The 16,624-nt window shown below is 38.0% G+C and overlaps 1 protein-coding gene across 6 annotated transcripts in view; it reads right to left on the bottom strand.

Annotated features, from left to right (window-relative positions):
• LOC150102202 (ral GTPase-activating protein subunit alpha-1) overlaps nt 1-16,624 on the bottom strand; it is an 800,562-nt gene that overhangs the window by 53,843 nt on the left and 730,095 nt on the right. For all 6 annotated transcript variants that reach the window (XM_090398990.1, XM_090398987.1, XM_090398991.1 and 3 more), the window contains 2 exons: nt 14,198-14,356; nt 2,970-3,097 (listed from right to left, as the gene is read on the bottom strand). In XM_090398990.1, coding sequence (XP_090255116.1) covers nt 2,970-3,097; nt 14,198-14,356 — 287 coding nt within the window. The remainder of the gene's footprint in view (nt 1-2,969; nt 3,098-14,197; nt 14,357-16,624) is intronic.

The raw sequence follows: 16,624 nt of genomic DNA on the forward strand, positions 1-16,624 counted from the left end.
ATTAAAGTTGAGCAGTGGTGGTGTATATATCACTAATGTTAATATTGATGCTGTAGATGATGGTGTTTTCAGATGTGGCAGTGTTTTTATTGGAAGAAATGTTGGTGTTATTTTGAGGATTTTATTTTGGGGATCTGAGTCACATTATTCAATGTAGATATAGCAATGAGTTCCATATCACATACTCCAACATGGAATAAGTTCTTGAAAAGTGGGAAATCATTAGCTGAATGATTTCTTCTGCATCTACCTTGCATAGCATCTGCATTCACTGGAGCAGATCTCCTAGCCAACAAAATTCATATAGTGATTATTAATTAACTGGTGTATCTCCATTTAGTGAAGTAGTTGTTGTTAATACCCTTTTCCATTTTTTTCAAGAGTACTCAAATGATAGCATCAAGAAAATCATCTGATGTTGCCTTTTCTCTCTATTTTTAGGAATATGTTAGATAAATGCTAGCTTCCAATGCTGCTGGACAGATGCAGACATCAATTCACAATGCATTAAAATGTTGCTCTGGTATCAATTTGACCACAACTGCAGTCATACTGCAATAATTTTGATATACTGTGTTTTGATGTCTGCTTCACAGACACTGAACTAACATTTTTTTTTAATGTTTTCAAGATTCCTTGTCTATAATAAAAGAATATCCGTAGAGTACTTTTTTTTTTGTATTAGATCAATAGAAAAAGTTATGATGTAATAAAAGCAACCTTTTATGTGTGGAACATTTTGCATTAACATTCTTCCAACTATATGAAAAAATTGTTCAAGACCAAGACTGAAAACTTATCAGGATAGTTGAGGTGGGGTGCTTTTGGTTATCCATGGTTTATTCTTGTTTTAGTGTATTTAGGTTTATTGAGGGAAACCTCCATATCTCTGTCTGTCAATATCAGTAAATGCTGGATGGAAAAACCTGGTTTTAAATCAGACCTAGGATGGGAACAAGCTTTAAATAGGGTTTTTCATTTGAAGTTGAGTTAACTGGTTTCATACAAAAGTGGAAAGGATTTTTCTACAACAAAAATTGCCAACCAGCATAACAAAATATGGAAATAAAAACATGGCATACTACACAGATAAAACTAACTGCTCTATTAGAGAATTAGCTATGATTGAAAACTGAGACTAACAGGGGATGAGAGGGAGTGGAAGATCAGATGAGAAGTTTAATGAGTTATCAAACTGTAACTGTAAATTGTGAAAATAAAATATAATAAAAAAATATTATATGCAAGGTTTTATTTCTAGGAATTGCTCAACCAAAACCTCCTCCCTTTCCTAAACAGCAGATGAATGTATATTGGCACATGCTGCTGAATGAGAAGACAGCCAGCAACATCCTAAAAAGGTATGTCTAATTTTCCCCCATATTCTTCATATATCTATCTATGTAAAACTTCAGTAATCTCCTAAAACTGAGTAAAAAGACAACGATATCATAAAAAAAAGGGGCACTCCTAAACAAAAATAGGCTAAATAGGCATAAAATTAATAATTATTATATGCAATATATAAACATTAAGGGAAGTGAAAAAAAAATGTGATGTGACCATACTTATCAATAATATCAGTAGTGTGGCACTGGATTATAGTCTATTTAACTAATGATGCTTAGTTAAATGGGAGTCAGACCTCTGGGTCTGGCTCCCACTGACGAGACCTCAATAAAGGTCGAAACCGGTCTGGGTAGTGACCCTTCCCTTAATGCATAGCATTATACATGTCTGCAAGGAGATGTGTTTTGCATTATGGGATACTAAGGCAAGTGATGAGAACTTATACCACCTTTACCACAAGTTGCCCCAGTCCTGAAAATACTTCAGGCACAAACTTCGTTTGCTTACACTTGGATAAAGGATTAAACCAAATATATAATTGGTAGCATAGCCAAGTGAAAAAACTTCCATTCCTAGCATTCTCAAGGACAACTGTATCAAGGGTCTATCATGAGTACACCATCAACGGATGTACCAGTGCCCAGTGAGCAAGTGGTAGCCAACCACACACAACATTGATGACCAGGGTTGACGTAGACTGTCCAGGCTAAAACAGACCAACCACAGGGCAGTAGCAGCAAAATCACATTCAGTTTCAATGTCATAGGTCTAAGCAGCATCAGTGAGTGAACGGTATGGCGATCTGATGACCTAATTGTGTACCACTGTTGAAAACTCATCATTGGCATTGTGCCTTGCCTGGTGTCAGGACCATCAAAACTGATCTCTGCAGAGTGGACCAGAGTCGTGTGATCTTATGAATCTCATTATCAGTTGTACCAAGCTAATGAGAGGGTATGGGTTGACAGCATGAGGCCCGTCGTGCCAAGTCAGCTCTGTTCAAGGAGGTGGTGGCTCTGTGATGGTTTGGGGGATGCCTTCTCATGTGACACATTAGGTCCCTTAGAGCACCTGGAGAGGTCATTAAACGCTGCAAGCTACCAGAATGTGCTGGCTAATCACCTACACACTTTCATGGCAATTGCACATCTGGCAGCTGATGGTCTGTTTCAATAGGACAATGCGCTGCCCCACCAAGTCACAACCACCCAGGCATGGTTTGAGGAACACTCATTTAAGTTTGGGACCGTCCAGTGTCCCCCAAGTCACTGGATTTAAATCCGATTGGATCTCTCTCTGGGATGCCGTAGAACAAGACATCAGATCCATGTATCCAGGACTGACATCTAAGGTGCAGTTGTGGACAATGCTGCAAGAGGAATAGCTGGAATTACCTCCAGCATATGGTGGAGTCAATGCCTCAGAGAGTACACTGTTATTCGTGCTAAAGGAGGATTGACATGCTATTAGGTACGTATCTTTAATATTTTGTTCATTGAGTACACATACACATATATTTATATACACAACTTCTGCAACATTTTTCAGTTTATAATTTAAAAAGAAATTCCCTAAAATACAATTATGGTGCTTTTGAAATATTATTTCATAAAGGATACAAATTTTGATATAGTGGTGTTAAAGATCTCATAGCTCTGCTAGCATTAATAGCTGTGGCTCGAACAAGTCCAGGAAGGATTTTTCGATTCACAATTGCATCATTAAAAAGTGGTCCAAAGTAAGGAACCTGAAAAAATTCAAGATTTTTTAAAAATGCAATAATTTTTAACAGTTACAAATATGACTAAAATGTCTAGCATAGCAGCTACACACACAACTCTGCATTTAGTTTATTAGTATATTAGTATATACTTTTTAGTTTAATTTTTAATTCTTAATCTTTAAAATCCATGTTGTCTTTATTAATGGTTTTGTTTATGTCTTTTTTTTTTTTTTTTTAGTTCTTCTGCTATTTGATATATTTCTATGCTCATTTGTGATTTCTACATCTTCAACTTATTTCCAATCTCATGATATTGGTTCAATTATCAAGTTTCATACTAAATATTGTCATCCTTACCTTCAAAAATATCCAGGTGTCAGATAAGTACTCTTTCAAATATAATAAATTTCAATTAGTCAATAATTGGGAAATAGTCAGTTGTTTGCTGATGAGGAAAAAGTGGGAAGAATGATGGTAATTGAAGGTGATGCAGAGATCCTGCAGGATGATGAACTAAATAGACTAGAAGTATGGGCAACGGTAAATTTCTGTCAGTTTAAAGTGAAGACGAGTGTGAGGTGATGCACTTTATTAAGAATTCTAAAGTGTACTACATTTGATGGAACTGAAGGGGCGGGGGTGACTGTGGATGGAGTTGAAGTTTAGAAGGCACATTACAAAAGTAGCCAAAACATATCAGATTACATGGTTGTTAAAGAACAGATGAACAATTATTATTACACAGGTATCTCCAAGGAGTCAGAGGACTCCTTGGGGATACCTATATGATGAGCTGTGTGTATGAAAATAGGACCTCCCAGATGAGTCTTTGACTCCATTGGGTTTTGGGATAATATTTTTTTTTTTGACAATGACAAGGTTTATTATCATACAGAGTATTTACATATATATATATATACAATGAAACGTATTTTCTGTATACAGTACAAAGATTCAATACAAAATAGAGATAAAGAGTACCTAATTCATTTAAATATAAATATAATTTTTTTTAAACTAAATATTTACCATTGTATTTACATATAGCTTGGCACGAATGTAATAATAGTAATAATAATAAATCAATAGTAATAATAATAAAGGAATGATTTTATATTAATATAGATATTTTTTCTGCATTTTATCTGTGTTTTTCTTTCAATATATATATATATATATATATATATATATATATTTTTTTTTTTTTATAGATTCTGTACTTAATACAGATATTTTAATTCTCCACAAAAATTCAGTATACAAGTTATTGAGTGCATTCTTTTTGATATGCTTGTTTTGATAAAATGACATTTTGTCTATTATGCTTTTTTTTTTTTTTACAAACTCATGAAATACCTTTCAGTTTCACAATAAAGTCCAGTAATATATTACTTCAATAAAAAAGATACTATACATTTGTAATTTGTATTACAAATGTATAGTATCTCGTATATAATAGCCAATAGGTGAATAGGCAAAAAAGTGGGGATATGATAGAAACACTTAAGTTACTTAAAGGATTTTATAGGATTGATGAAGAGGAAATGTTTCAGCACTTGGCTAGAGGGAGCAGAACTAGAAGTCATCCCTAGAAGTTGAGTAAGAGTGTACTTAGCAAGGGCATGAGGACCAGATTCACTTGGAGAGTGGTGAATGAATGGAATGGATTGCTTGAGTCAGTTGTAAGTGCTCTGTCTATTAATGGTTTCAAAGAGAGGTATGATAGATACTGTGTTGATAGTTTGAATCTCCAGCAATAAGTCTTAGGACTTCATGTGCTTGTGCAATAATAATAATATGCACTTAAATATTTAAAACACAATTAAGGATTATTAATTAATAAACATCTTCATCCCAGAAAGTCGAAGAGCACATCTCACTGCTATAGTGAGAGAGTGCCGCAAATGGTACTTAATATAATGCAGTCAACTGTATTATGATGAAATTATACTTCAAAATCCAGATCAAATTTTTTAAATTCTGATACCCTTAAACATAGCTCTGTTGTTTTTTAAAGATAAAAATTGACAGAAACTTGGTGAATAATGATATGTGAATAAGCCTCATAAAATCTACTTGTGATTCATTACCATACAAGCATGTCCTGGTCATACGACAGATTAGGTTCATTGCCTTTTTTTTTTCTTCACTTGTAGATGCATGCAATTAAACAGAAGAGAATTCAGAGAATATTGTGAAATGTTACATTTGGAATATGGCAATCTCGTTCTTCATTGTGAGGTGTGCTGGCTTTCTAGAGGACAGGTTCTGAGTAGATTTTGGATACTGAAAAATACTGTTTATAATTTTCTAGAGGGGAAAAATCAGTTGCCTGAGGAAAGAGCCCTTTTATGTGATAACAACTGTCTTTAATTTAGCATTTTTAGTTGATGTTACCGGCCATCTCAATGATCTAAATTTGAAACTGCAGGGCAAGAACAAATTATTTTCTAGCTTAGTAAATGATATCAATGCATTCAAGATGAAGTTAAAACTATTTATCTCTCAGTTAGAAAATAAGGATTTGAGCCAGTTTCCACACTTAAAAGAGCAGAGTGAATGTGCTAAAGATAATGGCAATTTTACAAAATATATATAAAAAATCAAGTTATTGCAAGAGTTAGTTGAAAGTTGTTTTTGTGATTTTGCTAAAGAAGAGGACTACTAATTTGCATTTATAAACCCATTTTTACTTAGTGAAAAAAAATTATGAAATTATGAAAAAAATTAAGAAACATACAAATGAAACTTATTGACTTGAAAACAAATTTATTACTGAACATGAAATTTGATGAGCTTCCCTCAGTCCCAAATGCTTCCAACATGATTAATTTCTGAAGATCATTACCTTGTGAGCATTTTCCAAAATTAAAAAAATTTGCCCAGAGTTATACTGTCATTTCAGAATGATGTACAGATGTGAAGAAGCATTTTCAATCATGAAATTGATTAAAAACAAAATGAGGTTGCTAATGACTATATTCAAATTTGAAGAATTCTCTGTCATTCTCAGTAAGTAATTTAATTCCAAACATTAAAAGCTTGACAAAATCAAAACAGACTCAAAAGTCTCATTAAAGTAAGTAATGTTTATCTTGTTTTTATATTAAATCAATATATCATGTCTATATTAACATTTTTACAGGGTGTTTTTAAGGGTACAAGAGTTGTATGGTATATCTAAACTCGTGTTGGAAGTTTTTTCACTTGGTTAGACTATAAATTGTATATTTAGTTTAATCCTTTATCCAAGTGTAAGCAAACAAAGTTTGTGCCTGAAGTATCTTCAGGACTGGGGAACTTGTGGTAAAGGTGGTATAAATTCACATCACTTGTCTTAGTATCTCCCATAATGCAAAGCACATCTCGTTGCAGACATGTATAATACTATGCATTAAGGGAAGGGCCACTACCCAGACCAGTTTTGACCTTTATTGAGGTCTCATCAGTGGGAGCCATATCCGGTGGTGGTGATAACAAAGTGGAAGTAATGGGGAAATATTTACCTATAGAAGTTGCCAAAAGGTGTCATACCTTATTATTAAATTACTCTGGATTAGAGAAAGATGGAAGTTTTTTCACTTGGTTAGACTATAAATTATATATTTAGTTTAATCCTTTATCCAAGTGTAAGGCAAACAAAGTTTGTGCCTGATAGTCTAACAAAGAAAAAACTTCCAACATCTTTCTCTAATCTAGAGTAATTTAATAAGGTGTGACATCTTTTGGCAACTCATTTAGGTAAATATAACTTCTCCATTACTTCTGTCTTAGTATCACCACCATTGGGTCTGGCTCCCACTGACGAGACCTCAATAAAGGTCAAAACCAGTCTGGGTAGTGGTACTTCCCTTAATGCATAGTATTATACTTGTCCACAAGGAGATGTGCTTTGTATTATGGGAGATACTAAGGCAGGTAATGAGAACTTATACCACTTTGCCACGAGTTGCCAAAGTCCTGAAGATACTTCAGGCACAAATTTTGTTTGCTTACACTTGGATAAAGGATTAAACTAAATATATAATTTATTATCTAAACTCATATGCGAAAAAATTGACACATGAAACGTAAAAACATCTCCCCTGAGTTAAGGATATATATATATATATATATATATATATATAAAAAACAATAGTGTAAGATAAGTTTAGCTTGCAGCATATCTCAGTGTTCGATACACCATCAAACACTGAGATAGGCTATGTTTAGTGGGAGTAACCTATTCTCACTAAACATGTTTTAATCTTATAATAAATTTAGTTTAATCACTGAAGAGACCTCAATAAAGGTCGAAACTAGTCTGGGTAGTGGCCCTTCCCTTAATGCATAACATTAGACATCCGCAAGGAAATGTGTTTTGCATTATAGGAGATACTGAGATAGGAGAGTTGGTAGCTTGCTCCACCTTTGCAACGAGTTGCCCTGGTGTGTACCACCTTAACCCAGTCCTGAAGATACTTTCAGGCGCAAACTTTGTTTGCTCACACTTGGATAAAGGATTAAACTAAATTTATTATACTCTAACCAAGTGAAAAATAAACTTTCAACATCTTTCTCTAAATCCAGAATAAATTATTAAAAAAAGGGTGGCACACCAATTGGCAATTCCTATAGGTAGAGATGACCTGCTAATGCTTCTGCCTGATATCTCCACTTGGGCCTGGCTCCCACTGAAGAGACATCAATATCGACATCGGCAGAACGCAGCGGATTCCAGAGACAGTTCCCGAGGACCCCCGAGAAAGCTCCGGCCGAAGGCAGACGTCTACCTCTCAAGAAGATCCAGTTTCAACGGCCCGAAAAGAAAGCTCCATGCTCAGATTCCGCAGTAGTTCCCCAGCTTTGGTAAGACCTTTTTTTCCCTTTTATTGCCTGTTTTATCCGTCTATTCTGGTATCGCTTTGTTTGCGGCGAGGAACGCCCAACGTTCCTCGATTTTGCCCTCCCTTACATTCCCTTTCTACACCCAGTAGTCAGGAATTTCTGTAACCATGTCGCATTTTTTGCCTAGAACTAGGACGCTCGGTATCGAGCTCACGAAGCCCGTAGATCAGCGGGCGTTAGCGAGAGCTCTAATCGAAACAGTAGGGGCTGAAAATATATACGGTTTTATACCTTATGGGAACAATAGATTTCAAATAGTGGTCAAAAGCGAACAAACAAAAAAGAAATTATTAGAGGGTTTCATTTGTTGTGGACAAACAATCAGACCGTTTCTAGTAGGGAGCCTACGAAAAACGCTAAAAATAACCAGGTTTCCACTAGAATACCTAGAGAACGAACCTGAAGTCAAGAAATTCTTTAGCCAATGGGGGGAAATTCACGAGATTAAAGCAATGGAGTATGCAGACTATAAAGGATGGAAAACAGGAGATGTTGAAATCCAGATTGACATGAAAAAAGAAGTCCCCAATTTTGTTTTTTTGGGGGGAACGAGGGTAATGGTGAACTACCCAGGTGTGAAAAAAAGGTGCTTTAGATGTAATTCGGAGGAACACCTTGGGGCAGATTGCCCTCGAATACAATGCAGAAATTGCAAATCGTCAAAGCATAAAATGGAAAGCTGTACAGAACCCTGTATTAAGTGTGGGGCTCTGACCCACAAATTGGACACATGTCCGTACAAGACACACTCAGAAGCAACAGGAGGGACCATAACACCGATTAGGGCAACGCCCATCGGGAACCCTGAGAAAATATCAAGGAGCGATTTTCCGGAGCTCGGCCAGCAGGCTGAAAAGGAAGCAGCAACGGAAACGAAAACCCCAAAGATACCCAAGGCAAGCCGCCACACACAGAACATCACCAGCATCAATGTGGCAAACCATGAAGCTTGCAGGAAAGAGGAAGAGGTCACACCCAGCGCCCCAACAAAGCGCGCAAGAGAAACGGAATCACAGGAAAAGAAAAAAGCGAAACAAAGCAGCATGATGTCATCGGAGGACGAAACAGAGACCACAGGTCAACGTCGAACAATAGGCGCAAAGCCCCTCGACAATGACGTTACAATGTTAGAGAGCCTACCCCCAGTAATGGATCAATTGGCACAACCCCAAGTCCACGAAATGGACTCTGACGAAGACAGGGACTCTACAGACAGGCTTGTCATTGTCTCGGATGCTCAAAGTGCAACCAGCTCCGACGAGGAACCAGAACCGGGTTTCATAAAACAAACACCAGATAACGCCCCCCCCTCATTCTAACACCAACATGGAAGTTAAAATCGCAACTTTAAACACTAACGGACTACGCAACCCCTTTGCGCAAAGCGCTGTCTGGAGGCTAATGTTAACACACAAAATTAATATCCTCCTGATACAAGAAACCCATTTCTATAAGCATTGGGACGTGGAGAACTTCTCAAGAAGCTATCCGGTCACCAGCTACTGGTGCTTCGGGGACGCTCACTCGCGAGGGGTGGGGATACTAATTCGCCCCCCAATCGCGGGGGGTTCTTCAACGTCCAAAAAAACGCCACAGGACGCCTAGTAACGGTGGACTGGAAGTACGGTGGCCGTACCATCCGACTTGCTGCAGTTTACGCCCCGAACAATCCATACCACAGAAGTGGTTTCTTCTCTGCCCTTGAAAACTATCTCCTGGGAGCAGAACACCTAATAGTTGCAGGAGACTGGAACTGTGTGGAAGACACACGTCTAGACAAAATAGGCGGGAACGCAAACAACGGAACTGGCGGCATTGCCGCTTTAAATCGATGCTGTATAAATTTTGACCTCGTCGATATCTGGAGGCGGAATAACCCCGCCAAAGTAGAAACTACGTGGGGCCGCGGCCAGATATCGACAAGACTAGACAGGGTGTACGTGTCCCAAAACCTGGAACAATATGTTCAGAGGATACGTCACACCGCAGTGCATAACTTGACAACCGACCACAAGATGGTCATACTAAAAATCACGCTCCCAGAGGTGATGGAAACAGCCAGAGGTCCTTGGAGACTCCCTCCTACCTTCCCCAGTCTTTTCAGCGACCAGCTACAGAACCTCTGTGACGGATGGACAAACACCAACTGGGACTGGGAAAACTGGCTGACCTTCAAGAGACAGGCTAGGGAACTGTTCCAAAAATGTGGACGCGAAAGGGCCTACCAAAAACGCAAACGGCTGAGGGATCTCTACAGGGAACTCGGCTGGTACCGGACAAACGAACGGAGCGGAGTTCCCTGCGGAGATCTCATCAGACAAGTAGAAATAGAACTGCAGCAAGAGCGGCAGAGTAGAGTCGAGGACCTCGACTTTCGAACGAGACTCTATCTCAGACATTTGGAAACACCTTCCGCCGCATTCTACAACCAACAACGGGTGGCGGCTAATGATGAGAAAACGATTCACCAGATCGAGGAGAAGGGCCAGATTTTACGCTCAACCCACGAAATACTCGGTCACTTTCATCAGCAGTATATCGGTATCTTCTCTGACCGGCAGGGCACGGATGACTTCAGTGAGTGGGACGCAACACGTTTTCCCGATCATCTTAGTGCCCTACAGGACAGGCCGATAACTGCAGCCGAATTAAAGGCCACGTACAGAATGATGAAAACAAAGAAGACCCCAGGGCCAGACGGACTGGGGATAGAATTCTATAGATCTATCTGGGAATTTGCATTGGCAGCGTTAATAAACATCTTTAACGAATTCCTCACTTCGGGAAACATCCCCGAGGAATTCGTTAAGAGCCACACCATCTTTATCCCCAAGAAAGACCGAGATCGGACTTTGTCGAATAACTGGCATCCAATCTCCCTAACCAACGTAGACTACAAGATTTTTGCAAAAATTATCTGCACGCGCCTTAAGGGTGGCATCGAAAAAATAATAACAAGCTCACAGGTCTATGGGATCCCTGGTAGATCTATGGAATTCAATCTCTTTTTGTTAAGAGACTTGATCAAACTGGCCAAAGAGAAAAAATACCCCCTGGCACTTCTCTCCACCGACCTGGAGAAAGCGTTTGACAGCGTCAACCACAGGTACTTGCAGAACATCCTACTAAAAACAGGCGTGGGCCCGAGACTTCGGCGTACAATTAAAAACATGTATGCGGAAGCCACGACCCAACTATCTATTAATGGGTTTCTAACAGAACCAATCCGCATAAAGAGAGGGGTTAGGCAAGGCTGCCCGCTAAGCCCCCTCCTCTTCTCCCTAGTACTAGAACCCCTAATCAAAAGAATTGATAACACCCCCGCAATTAACGGTATTCCACTTCCCCAAGGCTCCAGACAATGCAAAATAGTGGCATATGCAGACGATGTAGTGGCTACACTCAGAGACTCTGAGTCCATCTATATCTATCTGCACACGCTGCAAAAATTCAGCATAGTCAGTGGTCTTCGCGTTAACGCACAAAAAACCCAAATCAAAAGTTTCGGAAATTTCCATAGCACTGGACTTCCCTAAGGTTTAACGCTACAGACACAGCCTCTAACTATACTAGGCGTGCCCTTTTCAGACACCCTAGCACTACCAATCCAAAAATTGCAGGAGACAAGCAGGGAAAGGATAAGGCTGTTCAAACCAACCTTCTTCTCCTTTTATGGCAGAGCGACAGTAATAAAAACAATCGTCACCCCAATGCTGATGCACACTGTCAATATCACAGGCATCACACTGGCACAAGAAAATAAATTATCAAAAGAACTCCTGGATTTCTTCTGGAATGGGAGAAAACGCGAAGTAAAGAAAGAATATCTACAACTCAAACAGGAAGAAGGGGGTTATGCTCTGCCCGATCACAGAAGCTTGCTACAAGCAAACACGTTCAAAATCGTACGGAAGGCCTTAAACTCCAACCACATTTCTGGCCTACTAATTAGATATTTTATAGGACTTTTCCTCCCCCTCTTTGGGATCACGGACTATGCTGGACCCCGCGCAAGGGGGGTGCCCAAGTGGTACCGTACAGTAGTGAAATCGATGACAACACTCAGAGACAGAGGAATAGCAATCCTCACACACAAACCCAAAGCAGTATACTGGGATTTCTTCCAACTTTCCAGGCGTGATACACCCAATCTTAGTACAAATAATGAAATTCTCTTCAGAAACATCAAAAATAGCTGGGGACAGCCTTTTCATCGGGATCTAGCCTGGAGAATAGCCTACGGGCGGCTCCCGGTGAAACAGGTGAAATCCTGGTATGTACCTAACCCTTGCGACCCATTCTGCGATGTCTGCCGGGACGTGGAAACGGTGGACCACTTCTTTTATTTTTGCCCACCAGCCCAACGCATCTGGCGGAGACTCAGCACAGCATTGGGAATCCCCATGCTGACAGTAGAAGAGGTAGTACGACTACAATTCCCGCCACCAGTCCAAAAAACCCAAAAGTTCACTATCTTCCTAATCAATGTACTAAAATATCACATCTGGAAAGTACGGAAAAAATCCCAGGTACGAGACACAAATTTAATGTATGCAAGAATAAGAAAAGGTTTCTTTTTCTACTTACACAAATTTCTTGCACAAGAAAGGCACTTACTAGGAGACTTTAAATTTGTGAATCAATACTGCAAACCACCGATAATATGCTTTCTTATACAGGGACGCATCAAGCCCTGTATATCTCTTTAGAACCCAAAAAAAACCCACCATCCCCCCCACCCCAGGAAAAAGAATAACCACTCTGTTTCCCCTAGCCACAAAGCTTTCGCTGGCACGGTCTCTTTACTCCAAACAAGGGGGGGAGAGCTGAGAACCCGGGCGGCGAAGGCTTACTGCGAGGCGGTGCTGCTCCTCGTGAGCGGCATCTCCCGGGCCAGTCTCTTCCCCATTCTAAGTCCCAGTGGTACCAGGTATACGAGTTCCTCAGTAAGTTCCTATTCATTCCTACTTACCGGACCTTAAGTCCCGTTATTTTAGATTTAAAATAAATATTTAAACAAGTCCTATTATTTATATCCTGTTTAAAAAAAAAAAAAAAAAAAAAAAAAAAAAAAAAATATATATATATATATATATATATATACCTGGAATAAAAATAAGGATATTATATTTAGTAACATAAAAAGAACTTCCATTAATACTGGAGTAAATCATTACTTTAGATAAAATAATATGAGAACTAGAGACAAAAGTCTATGTTTAACCTTTTCTGAACAGGTAAATTGAGATTATATGTTACAGACCAATTAGCCAATAAGGCTAAACAGGTTGACTGAGGCCTCTTTTTACCTCCTACTATCCTACTCTATCTTATATCATACTCCTCTTTTACTGTCTGCTGATCCTCAGCATGCTTTATTCTCCAAAGGCCAATGATGAGAGACATGAACTCCCATTCTACCTCAATAAAGGTCGAAACTAGTCTGGGTAGTGGCCCTTCCCTTAATGCATAACATTAGACATATCTGCAAGGAGATGTGTTTTGCATTATAGGAGATACTGAGATAGGAGAGTTGGTAGCTTGCTCCACCTTTGCAACGAGTTGCCCTGGTGTGTACCACCTTAACCCAGTCCTGAAGATACTTTCAGGCGCAAACTTTGTTTGCTCACACTTGGATAAAGGATTAAACTAAATTTATTATACTCTAACCAAGTGAAAAATAAACTTTCAACATGTTTTAATCTTAGTATGTAATATAATAGGATTACATGTCTTTTTCTTTTCACTAGAAGCAACAGCAATTTTATCTGCCATTAAACAATAAAATAAAATAACATATAGTTTGTAATTCACAACGAAACACCAAAACACAGAGAAATGCAGCAAACAATGATCATAAACAAACAGGTTATGAAAACTGGGGTATCAGTTGATTCACTGGAGCAACATGTGGCTAATAGCATCATATAAACAAATGAAGCATCATATTAATGAACACTCACTCATATAATGGTCATCATAAAATTGAATACCATTATATGAGTGAATTGTCATAAAATGAAGCATTGCAATGTGGGAAATTACTGGACTTGTAATGAACCACATGCAATTTCCAAGTATTCATACCATACTTGTAAAATCTCTGCTTTCTGACTGCACTCATATTGTAGCCAAAATAGTCTTTCTGTGGCAAATTAAATAAAAAACAAACAGTAATTATATAATTCATAACTACAAAATATCAAGGGTAATCCTCAAATAACTAGATCTTCTCACCTCAGGTTTTCGAGAAATACTAATACGATATAAATTATTTTCTAAGGGATAAATCACGATTAAAACATCACAAAACTCAGTTGCTATAATCCCACGTCGATAATCCCTGGTATGCTCAGACCATACGATATGCACTTCATCATTGCCAAGATGACGTAACTAGTGAGAGAAAGAATTATTACAATTTAAAAATATTCATTTGATAGCAACAAATTTAATTATAATCTACTGAGAAAAAATGAAAATACTATTACAGTATAAATTCTCATAAAATAATATGATGACACAAATCAGTGTTCACGTTGTGAATAATTCTCCTAGAACTACAACACACACACACACACACACTTATTTATTTATGTTAAATTACCATAACATTCTGCAAAGAAGTTATCTTTCAAGGTTCTTATAAAAAATATTTATTATTATGCATGCTCATCTAGGGATTCCAAGGACTCATAAAAGAATGAATCTTTTAGTCATTCAAACTTAAATGTCTCTCTCTCTCCTTGAACACATTCACTGAAGACATGTAACATCTAATGGAGGTCATTCTCAACATTTCATGAGAAGAATCTAGATCTCACATGCTAGATCTTGTTTAATTAAACCAACAGACAGAGCACTGATAGCTCAGATGGTATTGATAATCCAACTGAGATAAAAAACCTGAGTTCAAATCCCATCCAGGATACTACTGGTTGGCAGATTAGGAGTTTATTAGCATAAGGACAGCAAAGGTCATACTGCATCAAACCAAAGGTTACAACTGATTCAGGTAATAATAATAATAATTATTATTACTACTTGACACCTCCAGGGAGTTCAAAGACTCATCGAGGGAGGACACCAACTCTACAACTCTGTCTCCATCACTACAATGAGCCGTAACTACACCAACCACTACTATTTTCACAGACAATTACAAACATCCATACCCACGGTGGGATTCGAACCCAAAGCCTTTTGGCTGGAGAGTGGATACGCTAACCACTTGGCCAACCCGACCTGCAATAATAAACAGATAAAATTGTAAACAACACATTATGTACAAATAGCGAATTTTAAAAAAGTTTTATTTTAAATTAAAAAAAAAGCAGCATTGACAAATAAATAGAAACTTACAACTGTGTTTATACAAATTAATTATTTAAAAAAAAGTTAAAAATCATGCAATTTATCTGATAAGATTTACTTGAGTATATATGGTATCATATATACTCAATCAATATATGACTCAATCAATATGACTCAGTCAATATAGTAAAAAATTCATTCCTTTCTTGAGTGAAGTGCTAGCAATCCAACAACATTTGCATTGGTTGCACTGTTCACACATACATGAGTCAACAGCCCCCAGTAAATATGAATGTTTATGATGACTGCTACCTATGCAGAGACTAGCAAGAACAACTTCATCTCTTATGGTTCTATGTTGACTAGACTGCAAATGCTTAATTTCAGGCTAGATTTTTGTCTGCACTTCCTTCCATAATGACTACCATTGGTAACTTTGCATCTAGCAGATGCATCTACATTTCATTTCCTTTAATTTCAATGTGGCTGGAAATCCAGCATAGCTGAATTTCAAAGTTAAAGACCTTCAATATTTACAACAGTTGTATAACTTTGTAGTTCTACAACTGTTGTAAATCTCGACTCTTTTGTGATTACACAAAAGAGTCGAGATTGTCTATAAAGAACTTAATGAGTCAGTATAAGTTATGAACTTTTGGTATAATTTTTGCACTAACCAATGCCAAAAATTCCTCCATCTTATTCCTGATGCTTCTAGCATTAGTACATAAAAACTGTAGTATCCCCTTAGTTTCCCCAACCACCTTTACATCCTCAACTGACTACCTCATTCAATGTTGTTTAGACCAGATTCCACATTTTTTGTTCAATCACTTCATGGGTGCCTTCACACACACACACACACACATGCATGCAGCAATGCATGTGCATTGCTGCATGCATGTGTGTGTGTGTGTGTGTGAAGTCAGGAAACAGATGCACACTTGTCTGCATCTGTTTCCTGACTTTGTGTTTTCACATTCTCAGTGAACAAAGCTCTCTAAACATCTAGGTCCATCAAACTTAGGCCATAGGTCCACAAACTCTACATCATTCCTTCTGCACAACCTGCATATTGCTTCATTAGCTATCATTATCCTCCTTCTCAGTTTGCCTCTATCAATAACGTGGTAGCAGACTTACAAACTTCACCCTCTCATTTTTTTTTTTTGATTCTTCCAATAACTCTCATACAGTACTTCTCACCTTTCAGGTCATTAGTTGCAGCCAAAACAAAGAAGGGTTGGCAATTTGGGAATTAGCAGACCAAATTGTACTCTCTATTGGCTTAAACCACAAATGCATATAATGGCACAACATGATGAGATTTCATGCCAGCTGGGAGATCAC

This window comes from Typopeltis vanoorti, chromosome 10 (assembly GCF_054136105.1).
Source record: "Typopeltis vanoorti isolate ZY-2024b chromosome 10, IOZ_Tvanoo_1.0, whole genome shotgun sequence".
Lineage (NCBI taxonomy): Eukaryota > Metazoa > Arthropoda > Arachnida > Uropygi > Thelyphonidae > Typopeltis > Typopeltis vanoorti.